General features: G+C 34.1%; 1 protein-coding gene across 2 annotated transcripts; it reads right to left on the reverse strand.

Moving 5' to 3' along the window:
- Positions 1-79: 79 nt before the first annotated feature.
- On the reverse strand, positions 80-18,614 carry LOC105459407 (paired amphipathic helix protein Sin3b). 2 transcript variants are annotated; one of them, XM_011705394.1, is made up of 18 exons: positions 18,199-18,614; positions 16,404-16,687; positions 16,126-16,308; positions 15,806-15,958; positions 15,238-15,569; positions 14,887-15,121; positions 14,539-14,790; positions 13,506-13,904; positions 12,940-13,394; positions 12,351-12,825; positions 11,989-12,235; positions 11,538-11,903; positions 11,183-11,352; positions 10,899-11,093; positions 10,314-10,523; positions 1,640-1,800; positions 1,386-1,521; positions 80-1,188 (listed from the first exon to the last, which is right to left on the reverse strand). In XM_011705394.1, the coding sequence occupies exons 2-18, from the start codon at positions 16,665-16,667 to the stop codon at positions 937-939; spliced, it is 4,485 nt and encodes a 1,494-aa protein (XP_011703696.1). In that variant the 5' UTR covers positions 16,668-16,687; positions 18,199-18,614; the 3' UTR covers positions 80-936. The 2 variants fall into 2 exon arrangements, with proteins under 2 accessions (XP_011703696.1, XP_011703695.1); XM_011705393.1 differs by having other exon boundaries at positions 10,245-10,523.
- Positions 18,615-18,659: the final 45 nt, after the last annotated feature.

An 18,659-nucleotide genomic window follows, 5' to 3' on the forward strand; every position in this document is an offset into this window, starting at 1 on the left:
GTGTGTGTGTGTGTGTGTGTGTGTGTGTGTGTATACATACTCATATACAAATGTATATATGTACATGCTTGAAAATGTATGTCTAATTACAAATATTTATATATAGATGCAAAGGTATATATGTATTTCATTAAAGACATAAGTCGAAAATGTCAACTAAAATTACTTTTCATTCTTTTGTAAACAGTTTCTTATATAGTTAACATTTCTGGTTAGGTCTCGAATGATAAGCATCTGTATCTATATGTATATGTACATATTTGCTAAAATCGAAAATAACCAAGATAGAAACCATATTCAAATATACAGATGTAAAATGTATTAAATTCTGGTCGCGCGTAATACATTAGTATTGATATTATAAAATAAACACGACTTATCGATTAAATGTTATCATTTTGTGAGAATGTAGAACGCGATAGAAGAAGTAGTAGATGTTACCAAAAATTTTTTATCTGATATAGTGAATTCACAGTGCGATAGTATCAAATCATTCGCAACAGTACATCGTTGTGTATATTATTACAGGCCTGCATATCTCTGTATAGCCAAGAGAATAAAACTCTGTGCGGAAAAAAATGTGTGCGCGCGCACGCACACACAAAATCTTTTTACATATAATATGATGTAGCATATAACACATGGACGGTCATTGACCATTTATTCTCATAAATATTTTTGGAATCGAATTTAACTTAGTATTAACTTTCTTTGAATATACCGAGTATTGTGTTTCTACACCTGTGATAATATTCGATAGATAATATTCATTATTTCACACAAAACTAAACTCATATTTCAAGAATTTCTGTTTCGAGTCTTGATCATGCCGACTAAACTGGCAAAGAAAAATTGTTGCTGATAAAAGACTAATTATAGCGAGCGTAGTGATATTAGAAAATTTTAGATAACAGTAAGAAATTCCATAGAATCAGATTAGACACACGTCTCTGTCAATAGATCAGATTGCAGACGTTCTACTCGGAACCGATTATATTGCCGATAGGGGGAACGTGTCTGATCGTTGTCCGTTATCACTCGTGTCCTGTGAGGAATCAGGTTCTCGTATCGTCCCATTAACCAATCTTGACACAACCGATGTTGAATATCTGTGCCATTCTTGGATATCCACGATGCATGCCAATGATGAAACTGGGAATCCTTACGTTTTGTCACGGCTGGATGACACTGTCAAATCAAAATATTCCACATTTTTCTTCTTTTTTATTTTAGTGAAATCGAGCTTGTTATAAATCAAGATATAACAAGATATGAAAATAAATATCAGAGGAAGACAGATTGAAGATAAGCTACATAGATGTAAAACAAAGATTTAGAAAGATTTAGGAAGATGCAAAAGCAATCAATGATAATTGTAAACATACCCGTCTAGCACGGTTCATGGAGTTTTGCTTGTAAAGAAATCTATCTTTATGGACAATGAAGAGCATGGTATAACTGTTGGGATTAAATCTACATTGTGTTTCGTCGGAATTGATTATGTCTGGAGCGTCGCTTGACCTGTTGAACAAATTTACAACATTGTTATTTGTTATGCAAATTTCACAATGGGATGCCAAGTTTTAGTCGAAATTTATGATTACTGATTTATATCTGTATATGTATCGAATATACTTACTCTGCGACTTTGTCCGGATGATTGGCATTAAGCGAAGATGTTTTCCCTCTCATTAATTTTGCGGCATGCTTTCGATATGATCTAATATTACGGTAGAGAAAAATAGGTTTACGTCCTGCCGAGGATCTATCTGATGAGGAACCCCAAGTATTTCTGTCAATCTACAACAATAATATGTGATGTGTCATTATTTGTGAGAGAATATTTTAAACGTTACAAGCGCAATTGACATAATACACGTAACATAAAATGAGACAATAACATATTATTCTCAAGTGATTTATATAGAGCTGTGATAAAATGCGATATTCTATATCCAACAATATAGAGGGCAAGTTCGCGCATATATAAAATAAACTATTTATTATAATTGATAATTGATAAATGTGAAAACAATTTATATTAATAAGGTGGAAAAAGTGTGTTTGTATAAGATATGTGCATCCGCCAAAATATACTGCATATATTATCTTTCTTCTCATGTTTTATACATTTTATTTTACGGTCAGAATCGAATGAGCGAATAAGATAAAGCACATATTTCGCAAAAAGATTCAATAATCTTTAAAGGATCCAAATTGAAAGTAGATCTTTGAAAATGCAACGAATGCGAATATAGTGTTTAGGAAAATAAATAAATTATAACTTTTATGAGTTATCATTATGGCTATATATCATAATGCGAGAGAGATTAATAAAGACGAAACGTTAATTGACGTGTTTGATCCGATTATTACAAATTCATTTTTATGTTTGTTATGCATTCAATCGTACAAAGAAAAAGTAAAAGAAAAAGAAATCATATACATAAGTATAATTTAAATTTAGAGCATTTAGATTATTGTTTCTTAATCCATTTCTCTCTATATCCAGCGATATATTGTACAACACTTGATAAAAAATAAATCAAGATCTACAATTGGAATATTAGTTATATGGCGTCACATTGATATTTTCATTATTGAATGAAATATAACGGTATGATAACTTGATTCTTAGTTTATTTATTCATAATATACTTTTATAAACAAAATAAATTCATACATTATAGTATATATTTATTTTATCGTATATGAGAGAATGAGTGAGTGAGTGAGGCAGTTGTGTGTGTGTGTGTGTGTGTGTGTATATGTGTGTGTGTGTGTGTGTGCGTGCGTATAGGGAAGGCAAGAAGGAAGAGGAGAGATGCGCACGTGCAAATAAAATATAAAATTTATAAAAAGTCATTTTGTTTTAAAACTAATAGTTTTAATTAGTAATTATAAATTAAAAGGAGTTTCAACATACGGAGACTTTGTTAAAAATAGCAAAAGCCAATGAAAGAACCAATATAAGTAATTTTCATAAAATTTAATATCTTAGCTGGATTTAGCAAAGACATTATTTAAATTGTGTAACGTTAAATACGGTAGAAAAGAGATATATTAGTACCAACAATAATCAGCATTACATGATATAATACTCAAAAACTCAAGAAACGAGGAAAGAAGAATAGGTTAAATAAACTTTTAGCATAATTTGTAATAAGATAGGAAAAAGTTAAAGAGATCTTCATAAAGAGATTACCTTTTAATTTTCCAACTATCGCATTTTCTTAAGAATAAAGTGTATACCAGACAAGTAAACTTGGTATACAGAAATAAATATTTTAAAGAAGTAATAAATTTTTAGTGGTATAAAAAAAATGTCAGACAATAATATTTAAAATTGTACATGTATTTCAATATCTCTCTTCTATACAATATTATCATCTATTATATGCATATTTTGTTTATATATACAATACACAATTACATACATATAAACATATATAATACACTGTTTTTCCATCAAATATGTATGTAATATGAAAGAGAAAAATAGGTTTGTATCCCGTGATATCCATCACATATGTGTGTGTGTTAAAAATCTAAATAGCCGCAACGTTTCTGTTCTTGTTCGTTTTCATTATAGGCTAATATTTCATTGGAGAAGAGTAGGCATTGATAATAAATATCGATCATATGTCTCCAGGGAGCAGTAATGTGTGTGTGTGTGTGTGTGTGTGTGTGTGTGTGTGCGTGCGCGCGCGCGCGCGCTAAGTGGGTATACGATAGTAGTGGGTGCGGGCGGGTCGAAATTGCTGCGCATACGCCATTGGGATAAGTGGTGTACATACATCGGCGCAGCAGCAGGTTGCTGGACGCGATTGTCGCAAAGAACAGAACGGCGCAGTACCCCGCCCCAAGTTGCCTTTCTCCATTCAACGTTATTCTCACATTAGACTCGGATGATCGCCATTTTGAACGGCGAGGTTTATTATCGCGGACGAGTGACAACGAAACGGGAACTGTTTCTTGCAACTAGTACCGACGATGAAAATTAGTGTGGTTTATTTTATAGTTGTACTGATAGAATTGAACGAATGCTAACGGAACGGAGCGGAGCGAAGCGGAACGGAACGGAATGGACTATCAATCGATGAATGCTGTGAACAAAATGAAAATGACCGCGAGAGAGAAAAGTCGAAATACGAGATGCGAAATATGCATGAAGAGAGAGAGAGAGAGAGAGAGAGAGAGAAAGAGAGAGAAGTGTAAGCTTCACGATGATCTACATTGTTCTACCTAATCGTCCAGATTCATCACTCGCGTTTACATCACTATTTTTTTTCTTCGTATGTAAGTACGTACGATGTTGTATGTACGTCAAGCGTTGTACTATAATACAGCTCTCGCCCAAAAACCTTAAAAGCTGTGAATTTTAATTATTGTAGTCAAATTGATTAAATCTTGGTATTTGTCAAATCGAGAATAATCGATGCCTCAAAGTGATGCATGCGCGTGCGCGCGCACATGGACGATCAAGTAATTCATCGCTTTTCATTATTTCATTATGGCAGTGCGACAAAAACGGGTTTAAAGAATAGGTATTGAGTGGTGGGAGCGCTTATGAATTTCATTATATGAGTGTCATACATGCAGATATCAAATCTTGCATAAACTTTCTTCAATCTTGTGTATTATAATTGTACGTGAAATTTACCATATTTTATCGCGATAAGTGTATTTTTTCTCTGTAACGTTATCGATAAAAGCAATAAACGATCAATATTGATTCAAGTATAAGCCGACATTGATCAATTATATAATATGTGCCATTTCTTGTCATCTTAATTCTTTCAATTGCTTTTCTATACATATATTTTGTAAATAAAAAATATTTTCTTTCAAAATACAATTGTTTTCTATTTTATCATGTATGAAAATTTATGTTAAATAAATGATTAGCTTACAACTTCGGGCTTGATGATTAGCTTACAAAAAAAATTCGGGATAATAAATCTTGATTAATAATCAATAATGTGTGTAAACAGATGGATGTCATTTAAAGAGATTACATGTCTGTCTGTCTCTGCGTGTGTGTGTGTGTGTGTATTACGTGCGTGCGTGAGTGTACAAAGAGCAAGCTTTCAATCTATTTTAGGAAACAAAAATACAGCTCAATAAGCATATTCGTAAATATTAATTTTAATGATTTACACACACACACACACACACACACGCACGCGCACGCACACACACGCACGCACACACACATACACACACACACACACGCGCGCGCGCGCAAATGTCGCGATCACGTAAAGAGTGACTTTAAAAACGATGATTTTTTTCGCCTGTTTCTTGATGTTGAGACTGTGTGTCAAATGATACACTATAATAAAACATTAATCACAGCAAAATTTCAAGTTAAGGTTACAATTGTTATCAGAATTGAGGGGAGGGGGAGGGAAGGGGGGGTGGAATCAAATCAAAGTTCATTACACTAATTGCATACTAAAAGTTTCATGCAAAAGGAGAGTGGTTTCCCGTAGATTTTGGAGCACTAAAAACTATGCTGCCTTTAGAATTTGTCTATCACGTCACATTTTTGAGAAAAATGGGATTAAATCCCTTAAAGAATGCGTTTTTCGCAATTTGTAAAAAATTGTAGAGAACGAACTTAATATGCTAGAAATTTCTATAAAAAAATCTGAAATAAAAGCTTAAACATTGTATTCGAGCCGAAGTATCCCCATTATTACGAAACTTTATTTACCTGCATTAGATTCGTCCGATGCGATTTTTCAAAAATTGCGAAAAACGCGTTTTTTAAAGGCTTCAATTTTTCTCAAAAATATGACGTGATAGACAAATTCTGAGAGCAGCATTGTTTTCAGCGTCCCAAAATCTACGGAAAACCACTCTTCTTTTGCAGGAAACTTTTAGCATGTCGATCAGTACAATTGATTGATTCCACCTGTCCCCTCCAACTCTGATAACAATTGTCACCACATTTTGAAACTTCTCTGTGAATTAATGATGTCTCATTATAAGATACTGCTTGGCACACAGTTCAGTCCCAAAATCAAGAATTCAAAAAACGGGCGATTTTTAGGGTCACTTTTTTAATTTTTGATTCTGCAGTAATTGCATTCCTTCAAGATCTATTAATTTAGAAAAAGAATATATGAAACTACATGCTATCGAAATTGTGCGATGTACCGTTGAAAGATGTCTCATTGAAAAATGTATATGCATGTAATATATGTAAAGATCGTTAGAAAAAAATGTTAAAGATCGTTGATGTTGTCGATATAACTCTGCATGTCGAAACTAAACTCTTCCAAGAATAAATAATATGGAATAAAAATTGGGAATAAAATGAAATCTAATTGATCTAAAATGCACAGGTTTATAGATATCGATATTAAAAAAGCAAATGTTAAGAGCAATAAATTATTCCGAGTTCAGCATAAGTCAAAACAAAAATTGAAAAATGTGAAACCTTTGGTAAAATGACAAATACTGTGGGATATTAATACTTCATACTGTCGCGTTTATCAAACATTATTACAGAATTGATGCAAAATTACAACTGACTTTCTATATACATCACATAATAATACAGTGCGTAGTATCCCTGCTTTACTATCTATATATCATTTATATGTACACGTAGCAAAGTATATTTGACGTATATACATATGTTTGATGAAGGACGCAACAGTTAAGCTAAAAACACACTCAGCTCCACGCCACATAGTACAATCTTATACCTCGTTGACTCGTTAGCTAAAACCAATGCATACTTGATTCATACAAAGGCATTAGTGCATCGTACTACAGCTGATCCTATAAAATATTTTGGGGTCTTGGAAACGTAGCATGACACGCTATGCCCTCGTATGGAGCAAATGCGCATAGACCTTTTAGTTTGTCAGCGATGTGGCTATGAGATTAGTTATTTCGGAGTTATGTAGAAAACAGTTTTGGATTATTCGCTTAGCAGATAAAATAACCAAACAAATATACAAGCCATACAAGTTTCGATGTTTCCGTATCCGACATATCCATATTTTCGTGTAAGATATTACATATGAATTTTATTAGCGCATCGCTCGTCATTTCTTTCTATGTAACTAACTTCCAAAATTTAAAAACCAGTTAGAATTTCCATTTTTTTTCGAAAAATTGATCAATTAAATGATATAAAACGTGTAGCTGCGTTAGTTATTATGTTTAATAATGGCGTGGAAATAATGTGTTGAGATAAATCAATGAACGTGCGTGTGTGCGTGCGTGTGCGTGTGCGTGTGTGTGTGTCCATGTCTCCTTTCCAAAGGCTTCACTACTGCATTTCTGAATACAATAGCAAAAGTTAATCAAGTATGAAATTAATCATCAACTATTTTATTTATTTTACTTATATTAACCATTTTCCAAGTTATGTACGTATCAAAATGTATATACAAATTTGTGTTAAATATTTACATTCTTCAAAATCTAATTTTATACCTTTTTACAGTAAAACTAATATTATATATATATATATATATCTGTAGTATCATATGAAGAAAACAACAGGAATTTTAAGAGTTGACTAATATCAAATATTATGACACAAATTAATATTTTGTATATACGAAAGATTATTCTCACTTATTATATAGATAGATGCCTTTCTTTCAGATAAGATGTACATATCTAAATAGTTATATTCCTCTGAGAAAATAAATTCCTTTGATGTAAAAAATACGTACAAGCCCTATAACATTACCAAGAAAAACGTGTAGATTAAATAAAAATAATAAGAATTGATTTATATCGATTGTTTCTTAATAAAACGTTATGAGCACATTCCAAGTAAAGCATAATAAAAAAGTTAAACAAATTATATATACGAAATATACATTAAATCTATTTTGTAATATAGAAAAACTATTAGTTAAGATTAATAAAAATATTTTGGTTTTTTCAAAACGTTTTCACAATTTTCTTATATTTTTCTGCCAAGTTAAAATGCATAAAATATATTACTGAAAGAAGCATAAACTCTTTTTCTAATAGATTATTTTTACTAAAATTTTCATTCATTCTTTATGTAGAAAGGTATACTGGTTCTATCACAAGATGCCTGATAATAACGATCAAAATGCTCAATATGCTTGTTATAGCTTTAATTTTTCACAAAATATAAAAAATATTTGGTATATGTTATACATGTGTGCTGCGCGTGCACACACACACACACACGCACGCACGCACACATACATACATACATACCCGCGCACGCGCGCACATAACGCACAGCGAAATGAAAATGGAATATCTTATTATATAATGGCTTGTACGTATTTAATTGTTTCTCACGAAACATGTAACTAGTTAGAGAAAAGTACACAATCTAAAAAAAGACATCTAAATTCTTCATTTAATTATTAGTTTACATTCATTATGGCACTGTTAGGATGACTTTGTAAAATTTATGCCATTCCTTTCTGTTTTATAAAATTTCAGCATTATTTTCAACAATTGGTCATCATCATGTTATTTCATAATTATATTGGTTCTTCACAACATCCATCATTAAACGAATACATAACGGTAAACAAAATAAACGTCATTATTTACATTACATGTTATAGTATATACACATGAAATATTTTTCGTATTTATTAGATGTATTTAATAGATGTAAAAGAATTCATATTTTAAAGTTTATTTTTTAACATGATGATAAACAAATATTAAAGAATTGCTGTAGTTTACACAAATTTTTTTTCTCTATTTTAAAAAGATTCATAGCATATTAAATATTAAATACAAAATATTTTTAAGTATCAGTAAGTATTGAATATTGTGCAGATTAAAAGTTATACATTAAAATAAATTTGTATTTTTCCTCAATGTCATACGAAAAAGATAAACGGAAAACAAAATTGAAAGAAAAAAAAAAAAAAAAACAACAGAGCAAAAGTTAAAAATAGAAGATCTACTTTATCATTTATATAATATTAAAAAAAAAAAAAGTATAATTAGAGAAGGAAATTGTCCTTCGATTTTGTTTCTTTCATTGCTTTAATAAATTTTCTCTTTTATCTCTTTATCATTCTTGTTTACAATATAAAATTGAAGATAGATTTATAAAAGAAAAAAATAATATATTAATCATTAATAGTATTTGCAATATTTTGTACGTCATGAATAATTTAATTTCAATTAAGGTGGTTCTTTAGTAAAGTGCCTAAAATTTGGGGTGCCTCACTAGGATCCACCCAAAATCACAAATATTTGTATAATTTAGATAAAATATTAAAAACTAGATGTATACCTAATAAATAGTAAATATAAAACAAACAATATTGCTCCGCGTGACAATGATTAACTGCACGTTTATGCGTAGTTAAACAAAGAAGCCCAACCTATCACTAAGTTATACGTAAAAAGTTACATTTTCAATATTTTTTTTTCTCTTTTATTCTATCGATAATCTACTCTAGAATTTTGCACACATCAAGTTCAGCACTTCATCTTCGTTATATAAAAAAATTAGACATTTCTTAAATAACTCGATTTACTAAAGAATCACCTTAAAGGAAACCATTTATATTTGTATTAACATTTTCAGAAAAGAGATGCACTATAATAACCAAGAAATTTCATGTAATTTGTAATATCATATAGATAATTATGATCAAAGAAAGTTTCTATAAATTCCCGATTATAAAATATAATCAACACGTGAACTTTTTTGTGCCATTTTGTACATATATGATAAAAATATATATATTAATTGCACTATTAGATAATGTACAAAATTTTGATGATATACTGGATATTTTAATGATACGCATAAAGCGTAAATAATTCAGCAAAGTATATGTAAAACTGTTCTGCCTCGTAGATTAACACGATTATCTCATAGAAATCTCTGGTATATATATATATATATATATATATATGTATATATATATATATATGTGTGTGTATGCGATGTGTGTGTATGTTCGCGCACACGCGCGTGTGCGCGTACAGACGCGTTTCTATTTTGACGAAAATTTTCATAAAGGTCACTCTCCCCCTTCCCCAAAAAGTATCTAATTTATTTGACTTGTTCACCAGTAAATTCTACTTTTGATAGAAGAAAGTTCCATTAAACCTTTAATCTTTGGAGCACTGATACGCCAAATAAAAACGACGGAGTACAAGCGTACAACGTTTTAATCACAGATGTCAATTACGTGAATGAACGTTAAGTTGAATGTTGGCAATGATTATGGAAAGGTATTTGGATCCTATACCTTTTTGCTAATGTCTGTGTTCTTGCGTTTTCTGCCCCTCCCCCCCCTTGCTGCCTGGTCGCTACTCACAGGATGATTGGTCGTCTGCTCATTCTCTGTTAAGGCAGGAGTGTCTTTTGGACTAGTTTGACCAGCTGGTGCAGAAAATCTCTCAACATATGTCGACCATTTTTCAGAAACTGTAACGCCTTCCCTTTCTCTTTCTCTACAGCCATTATCCACTGTTTCATCGCCTTCTGTATCTAACAACTCCATCGTCATTTTACAGTCTTTTTTATACTGAAACAAAAAATAAAGCTAGAAAGATTGTGACTAAAATCTAATTGCATAGTGTTCAATAAAGCACTTATTGATAATTCTAACAAATTAATTTCATTTACGACTTGCTATGATTGTATATGTAATCATGATAAACACGGTTCTTAAAATGTTTGCCTTAATTTTAGCGCCTTTTTATTTTCTATTTTCATCAAGTTTGCGCAAAGAGAAAAATTGATAAAAAGTCTAGTCAAAGAGAGTCTTAAAAACACCTCGTATATCCAGAAGAAAGTAAAAGTACACCCATGTGATGTAATTTGTCATTAATAATAATTGCTATTACAATTATTACTAGTTAATAAATTAAACATACATTTATTTAAAAAAGTTACTCACTATATATATCTTGAAACAGTTTTCATCTGCCATTGCTTTTTCCGCCTTGCGTTGATACGACAATTCAGCGCTTAATCTCATGTACGCTGTGGCACATAATCCACCGGCTCCGTTATTTTCTTTAGATTGACGTTGCTCCCTTTGGAATAAATCCACACATTGTTGACAAACGGAATCTGAGACTAAGTGCTGCAACTGAATCAGAAATATCTAATTTTGAGTATCCGCTCCTTTTTGTTACGATATTATTAAAAGGAAAACAAAATAAAACAAAATTTACTTACTTGTCTAACGGCATAATTAACGACCTTGTCAAGAGTAAAGGCAACGTAGGCATGTATACCAAACATTTCTCGTAATGTGTCTTCGTACGCGGTGCTTTCCATATTTCCATCGAGGACATTTTTAACCATATCCAGAAAAGCAGGATAATAATCTTCAATTTCAATTTCACCTATGTCAAATATACCATTGATAAGTAGTGATTAATACACGACGCAGTACGTAATAACCAAATGCCAAGGCAATTAGTCACGTACACACACGTGTGCGCGCGAGCAAATTTTATTATATATATATATATATATATATATATATATATATATATATATATAATTTAAAATTTATACAATTACTTACTTTTTGGTTTTAATCTTAAAGCAACCGCTGTACTTTCCTTGCGCTGCTGTTTATACTTAGACTCCTCTTCGGCAAGAGCAACCGCTCTATCGTACATTTTTGTTAATCTCTCACAAAGTATATGATGTAACCTCAGGAAGAGATACCAATTATTACTACCCATGAAAAGCGTATACGCTTCCTCGGGATCGCTCGAGAGAGCATGCATGGGTACTTTGACATCAGGTTCATTTTTGCTGATAGCGGAAGATGTATTTGGTGACGTGGGAGCTTTACTCCTACTAGCTTGCAAACCACCTAACGACGAAGTAGTTGTTGCGGATTGTGAATTGTTACACGTTGCCACGTTTACATCTTCCTTTTCATCTGTAGCGAAATAAAAGTAGAGCATGTATTCGAAAAATATATTTGACTTTACGAGATAAAGATATTATGAAGTAAAAAAATTTACCATCTTCGTCTCTTTCGTCATCGCTGAGTTCTTGTCGGGGATGGAAAAAAAGATCAGGTATAAAATGTTTCAACAAAAGTTTTATCCGTTGTTTGTCTTCTTTATGGACAGCGGTTTGTCGTTTGACATGATGGATCAAGAGATTAGCCGCATCATCTAATACAGACTTGTCTTTGTACGGTAGAACGAGATGTGGACCACTGTTCCCCTGACCATCGCCATTACCGTCGTCACCCTGTTCATGCCTCTGTTCACAGCATTAAGCATTAATATTAAGCGCGAAAATTAGTCGCGAAATAAGAAAAGGAAGAGAAAGAGTGAGAACGTGTTTCTAAAATTATAATTAAAACACGAATACCAACCTCGTCATATAACGTTTCAATTTCATTGAACAGACTTTTAGATCTTAACGCTTTCACATCATTCTGTTTAAAGTTAATTCCCTGATGATCCAAAGATTTCAAGTAGTACTTTTCGTTTTGTTCTCTCCAGAGTTTATTAAATCCCTTTTGCGCTTCCCGCCATTCCTCTTCCTTAGCCTTTAATCGGCGAAGTACAACGGGCACGGCTACTACGGGATTTCTTTTGAGACCCTCTATAATATCGGGAGCTTTATCGCCGTATATCCTTTTTATTGCTCGTTGATGAATTGTAGGGGAACAACCGCCCATACACTCGTCGAGTTTATATTTCTGTACCTCCTCTTGAGTCATTCTATTCATTTTCTTATGAACGCCTTCGAGCACTCTAATTGTCGACGCATTAGTTTCTATAACTACATCCAATTCAAAACGTTCATCCTCGCATCGATATATAGATTCTTCGTATTGTGTTTTCCTAAGCAAACGTCATACATATCATAATTGGCAATGATATTTCAATTATACTTTTACTTATTATAAAATATTCGCAGTATGTTGCATAAATGCATAAATGAAAATAATCAATTACCTTGACGTTACAAATGTACTGTCTTCTGACCAAGTTGGAAACGAAACCCAAGTATCGTTGAGAACTTCCTTACATAACTGCGTTCTGCCGCTACATTTTGGCTGAATGTACGATTTTGGCAATGCGCAATACGACGCCCCCAGTCGTTTGCACGCCGTATAATCAATTTCTATTGCCAAGTCACCTTGCGGTCGGTCTTGGTGACTGCGCACAATGCTATTTGGGAAAGTCTCAACTCCTATAGCGTTTCCTGCATTTGTTACCGTAGTACCGCCGGACGAATCGGATAGATAACCGAGAAAATCTTTGAACCAACGTAATAACTCGGGATAACGGCCGAGAAATGGTGTCACCAATTGAATGAGCTCCGATTTCGATACTATTTCTTGATTGAAAAGCACGAGACATCGAAGGAAATTTTCGTAAACGTCCTGCGATCTGAGCGCCTTTCGAACCTAAGCAAAAACACCGCTCACATTTAATTAAGCTGAAACTTGCTTGTTTGCTTGCGGCAAACAACGCAGAAGAAAATGAAAAATTATACCCGGTTCTGATGGGACACTCACCTTGTCAAAGAAAGCATAGTCATTTAGGGTTCCATATTTGCCAGCTTCCGCGATGGAAATATCACGCATTGAAGTCACTTTATGCTTTTTCGAAGGTGGTGGCCCATGTTGTATATGATGAGAATTTCCCGCAGTTGTCGAAGTAGAGAATGACGGACTTCTTTTCAATTGTCCTGTACTGTGTCCGCATTTCTGACCACTACTGATATCCCTTATGTTCGATCTATCCCGCTCTCGTTCTCGTTCTCTATGATCTCGATTGTCGCGTTCCAATCCAGCCGTATTGTTAGCTTCTCGAAGATCTCTCGACATAGTACCAGAATTATTGTAAGGTGTTTTAAGCCCAATTGGTTTCTTGACAATCGCCGCATGATCGTTAAGTGATGTCGTCTTATTCGTCTGAAATATGGCAGACTAATAGGAATCAAAACTGACTACTTTATGCGATAAAGAAATAGCTTTTTCAGCGACCGAAAAAAAAGTGTAAGCAAAAAAGAAAAGAAAAATAAAAGTTATAACAATATTCTCTTCTTTTGTCTGCTGTATAAATAAGGATCAAAGGAATATGGTAGATGTGAGTTTAAAATGCGATATAACAAACTTATAATTGGAGAAATATTTTATAAACATTATCGTCTCATTTGCGCTACCCTCTTTTCGAGAATCAAGTAAATATATGTTCCGCTATCCTAGTTTTAGAAAAACAAGAAACAAAATATTTCCTCACACACGCGCGAGCGCGCTTTTGTAAACACACGCACACGCACACGCACACACACACGCACACGCACACGCACACGCACACACACACACACACACACACACACACACACACACACACACACACACACACACACACACACACACACACACACACACACACACGTATATATATATATATAAACGTATTTGTTTAAAAGTTTGTTTATATATCGTATTAGGTCCCTTATTGCAGATTGCAATTCTCCATTCAAAATTATATTTCATCGAAATTATCGTTTTGTCCTATCATAAAATAAATATGCCGACTCACCAATGAACTTTGCTGGTTAGTAGCATCTGGCAAAAATTGTCCAAACTCAGCAAGCAAATCTTCTTGATTTTCGAATAATTTAGCAACTTGGCTATAAACTTCCGCTTCTGTCAAGTGTTTTGTTCCACCTGTCGCACCGGAACTCGTGCCTCCCATATGACCAGATTCCTTTAAATTCCGTTGTTCTTTCTGATACGTATGCAATATTTCCAAAAACCGTTTGTATTTGTCTGGTTGACCTTGGAATCGATTCTAAAAATAACGTAATTTTATAACACATTACTTCACATTAATTTCCATTTATGTATATTTCGTGTAATCTTTCTTTTTTCTCGCCAATAATCTAACCTTTATTTTATTGACATAGTTTATCGCATGGTTAAATTCAACCGGCTGGCTTTGTTGCGTTTGCCCACCAGTTGACATACCATCTGCTTGACTTAAAGCCTGACTGACAGCTTGCGCTTGTGCAGTGCTAACGTGTGAATTATTATACACTGATACTGGCGGCGGTGAAGGCGCGTGAACAGTTAAGCTGTTAGTTGTAATACTGTTTGCCAAAGTATGGTGTATATTGCCTGACCTAAGAACAATCAATCGATGTAGCTACAGATATCGCATCTTTCTTCACAACAGCTTGTAACAATGTAAACTGTATATGGATATACTATGTATAGATTTGCGCCGAAATGTGCTTACCCTTGCATTATTTGTAAAACGGGAGGCGCTTTTGCAGGCTGCGTCGGTGGACTAGCTACAGGAGGTGAACCAACATTCACCGTACAATGATGTTGCGATAACGTGGCGGTATGCGTTGCCGTAGGACTAGGCATACTGACGGATACTTGGAAAGCATATCCTTGCTCGTTTGCTTGTACTTCTATCTTGTAGCCTGGTGGGAGAAATGTATTGAAACCAACGATGAGTTCGGGATGTCCTTTGAAGAGATGACTCACTCGAGTTATAACGCCCGGAGTATCTATACTTTGAGACTTGAATTCTTTCATAATATCTAAGAAGTCATTGTACACCTGCAAGTACAAAAAGATTTGCGTTAATTATTTAACTCTCTTTCCAATTTGTAGAATCATCGATGTTTCAATTGCAATTTGTGTTTAGTTATAATACTATATGTGTGTATATAGTACATACACCTCCCCCCCCCACACACACCCACACACGTACATATGTACATACATATAAAATAATACATCGCATATACATCTATTTTTACTTAATTTATATTCAATAATGTCTTGTCACTCACCTGTGGTTGATCACTGAATTTATATTTTACTTGATCCAGATAAGACAACGCATCTTCTACTTTTAATCTCTGAAACTGTTGAGATCCACTTCCTCCTCCCAGATTAGATCCGGGTGGAGTGGAAGCTAGCGGTGTTACATTACCCGAATGTACCTAGTGACAGTTGTTCTTATTTACAAACTTGTTACAATAGCCCAAGTGCATAAGTGCATAGACATGTTTATCTAATTTATATTTTCTACACGCGTACACGCGTGTGCGTGTCAAACAAAAATTGATCGCATCTGCGATCAAATAAAAAGAAAAAGTATAATACAAACCTTATGTCTTATTGTCGATTGTTGTTGAGTATGGACTTGATTTTGTGATCCTGATGTAGGTTGTTGGGAAGCCATCGTATGACTATTACCACCACCTATTCCACCATGTGCAATACTACTGCCAGTACTTATGCTGCTACTGCTACATGTGGAGCCAAGTCCTCCCGCAGAGCCACTCGCCTGCTGCATATACAACATAACATTTATAACAATACATACTTTAATATTATCTAATTATTATTATCATCTTATTATTATCGTCACACTTTGCAATTTACTTTGATGGGAGATGGTGCTGCAGTTGGCACAACAATTGCTCCGGTGTATTGCTGTTGAGTTTGGGCAGTACCGAACTGTATACTTGTTGGCATTTCTTTTGAAGTAACAGACCGAACTGCTTGACCAGGTACAACAACACCTATTCCACTGCTGGCATGGTAATCTAAATTACTTCCTCCGCCACCTAAACCACTTGCTGTGCTCACCGACGAGTGCTTTGCTGGTGGTGATGCTACGTCGTCCAGTCCGCGAACACGTTTCATCGTAAATCACATTGAAGGTGCTGAAATAAAAATTCCAAAAGAGGTTCCTTCTCTGTTTTTCGCAATTTAACTTATAATAAATCCCTATCAAAAACATCATTCTTTCAGTAAAGATACAAGTTCAGGGCACAGTTTATATGTAATAAGAATTTAACTTGACTACATGGTAGATTTTGTCAGATGGATTTTCTATTTTGAAAAATTATGCGAATATCAAAATTATTCTAATTATAAAATGTGTTAATAGAAATGATACAAATAACACTACAAATATATAGCCATTTAAGAAATGGATCTTTATCAAAAGATTGACATTAAATATATTTCAATGTGCTTGCCATATACATACGTATATACTTGTATGCTTATCTTGATATGGTACTATGTATCATATATCAGATTGTATCACTTGCTTTTTGTACAATGTATGGATATCATTTATGTCCTATGACAAGTCAAAGCTTGTTAATTTTGTTAATAAAATGTTGAAATGTTTAAAGCTGATTAAATTAATTTTGGAGAAGGTTAGTTTAGATTCACTCATTTATATTTTTGGCAATTCAGACTCAATTTAAAATTATAAATAAATCTGACACACACACACACACACACACACACACACCCACCACACACACACACGCACGCACGCACATACACGCATAACATACATACAAAGAGATGTTTTGAGATTCAATATTGATTTTAAGTACATTTATATTTATATGAATATAAAAATAGGCAAACATAAAATATAGGCAACAGTACACAAGTTTCGAAGTATACTTCAAATATAGGCATGTATACATGTCTGGCGTTCAATTAATGTTTAATCATTTTATCAGAAACTCAGGAAAAGATGGTCAAATTATGTGTAAAAGAATATGTATTAGAATTCTTTTACTAGTTAATATTTTCAAGTAAATAAATCTGTGCGTGATTAAAGAATGAGTTCTACATGAGTTTCAAAAGGTGTAGGAAATTCAACGTGTGAAAATTATGTAAAGTTAGGTTATTTAGAAGATCTTAAGTTTTCGTTTCTTAGGATTGAAAGTATATTATCTCATTTTCGGATAATTTCACAATTGTTTAAAGTTAATTCGACAAGCACACATAAAGATAGATTTTTATCGTGGCAGTGAAGTTTTGGGGACATTTTAAAAGGCAATATTTTGCAAAGAAACTGAGTGAGTTTTTCGCGTTTTGAACGCACAAACCTCGAGACAGAAGCATGTGAAGCATGTTATAAAAATAAGTTGTAAACTCGTGCTAGCTGAGAGCTGAGAGAGAGAGAGAGAGAGAGAGAGAGAGATGTGAAGGAGGGGGAGGAGGGGAGGGGAGACTTGATCGAGCTCCATTGCAGAATTGTCGACGCGGTTGCCGCGCATATGTAAAAAAAAAAAAAATACGCGTTGAATGCGACGAAGACGAGGAACCCACGGATAAACATTCCGGACGTTGTGGTCGCGGGCGGATTCTATTCTCTCGTTCTCGTTCTCCTTCTCAGACATTCTCTTTCGTTTCCCATACGTACCAATTTCCATCTGCAAAAACACGTTTCGCGTCCCTATCTTCCACGTTTCGTACAAGTGCGACGAGGGATACCAGGAGCAGTATGACGTCGAGATCGAGATACGTCCTCTTGGTTGTCGCTGTGAGTCGTGCACTAGCGTCGCCGACTCTCCTCTGGCTCCCCCGAAACTTTCGATCGCGTCGGTGGCCGGGTTGGATTCCTGCTGCGTATGCACGCGCGAAACTTGCGCCGGTACAGTCAATTCGCACTCTACTGTCCCCGTCAACCTATATCGCGAAATTCCAAGACGTCGAACGTTTTTAAACACACTCTAGCCGGTCTCTTGTATGTTACGCAATATTCTACGTAAATACATAACGCATTCCCGGAGCGAACTCCGCGACAAGTAACGTAGGTCCGCGCCGCGTGCGATCACTTCCTCCGCGAAGCGCCACCGACGCCGCCGCCGCCACTGCCGTGCC

The sequence above is a fragment of the Wasmannia auropunctata genome, unplaced genomic scaffold, assembly GCF_000956235.1.
Source record: "Wasmannia auropunctata unplaced genomic scaffold, wasmannia.A_1.0 LD334196.1, whole genome shotgun sequence".
NCBI classification, from domain to species: Eukaryota; Metazoa; Arthropoda; class Insecta; order Hymenoptera; family Formicidae; genus Wasmannia; species Wasmannia auropunctata.

Bases quoted from the DNA above. Each gene is read 5' to 3' on its own strand.
- LOC105459407 (XM_011705393.1), bottom strand. From the start codon at position 16,667: ATGAAACGTGTTCGCGGACTGGACGACGTAGCATCACCACCAGCAAAG. The intron at 15,959-16,125 runs GTTTGTATTATA...AACTGTCACTAG, and splicing joins AATCGACAATAAGACATAAG to GTACATTCGGGTAATGTAAC. The intron at 11,904-11,988 runs GTAAATTTTTTT...ATTTCGCTACAG, and splicing joins TGACGAAAGAGACGAAGATG to ATGAAAAGGAAGATGTAAAC.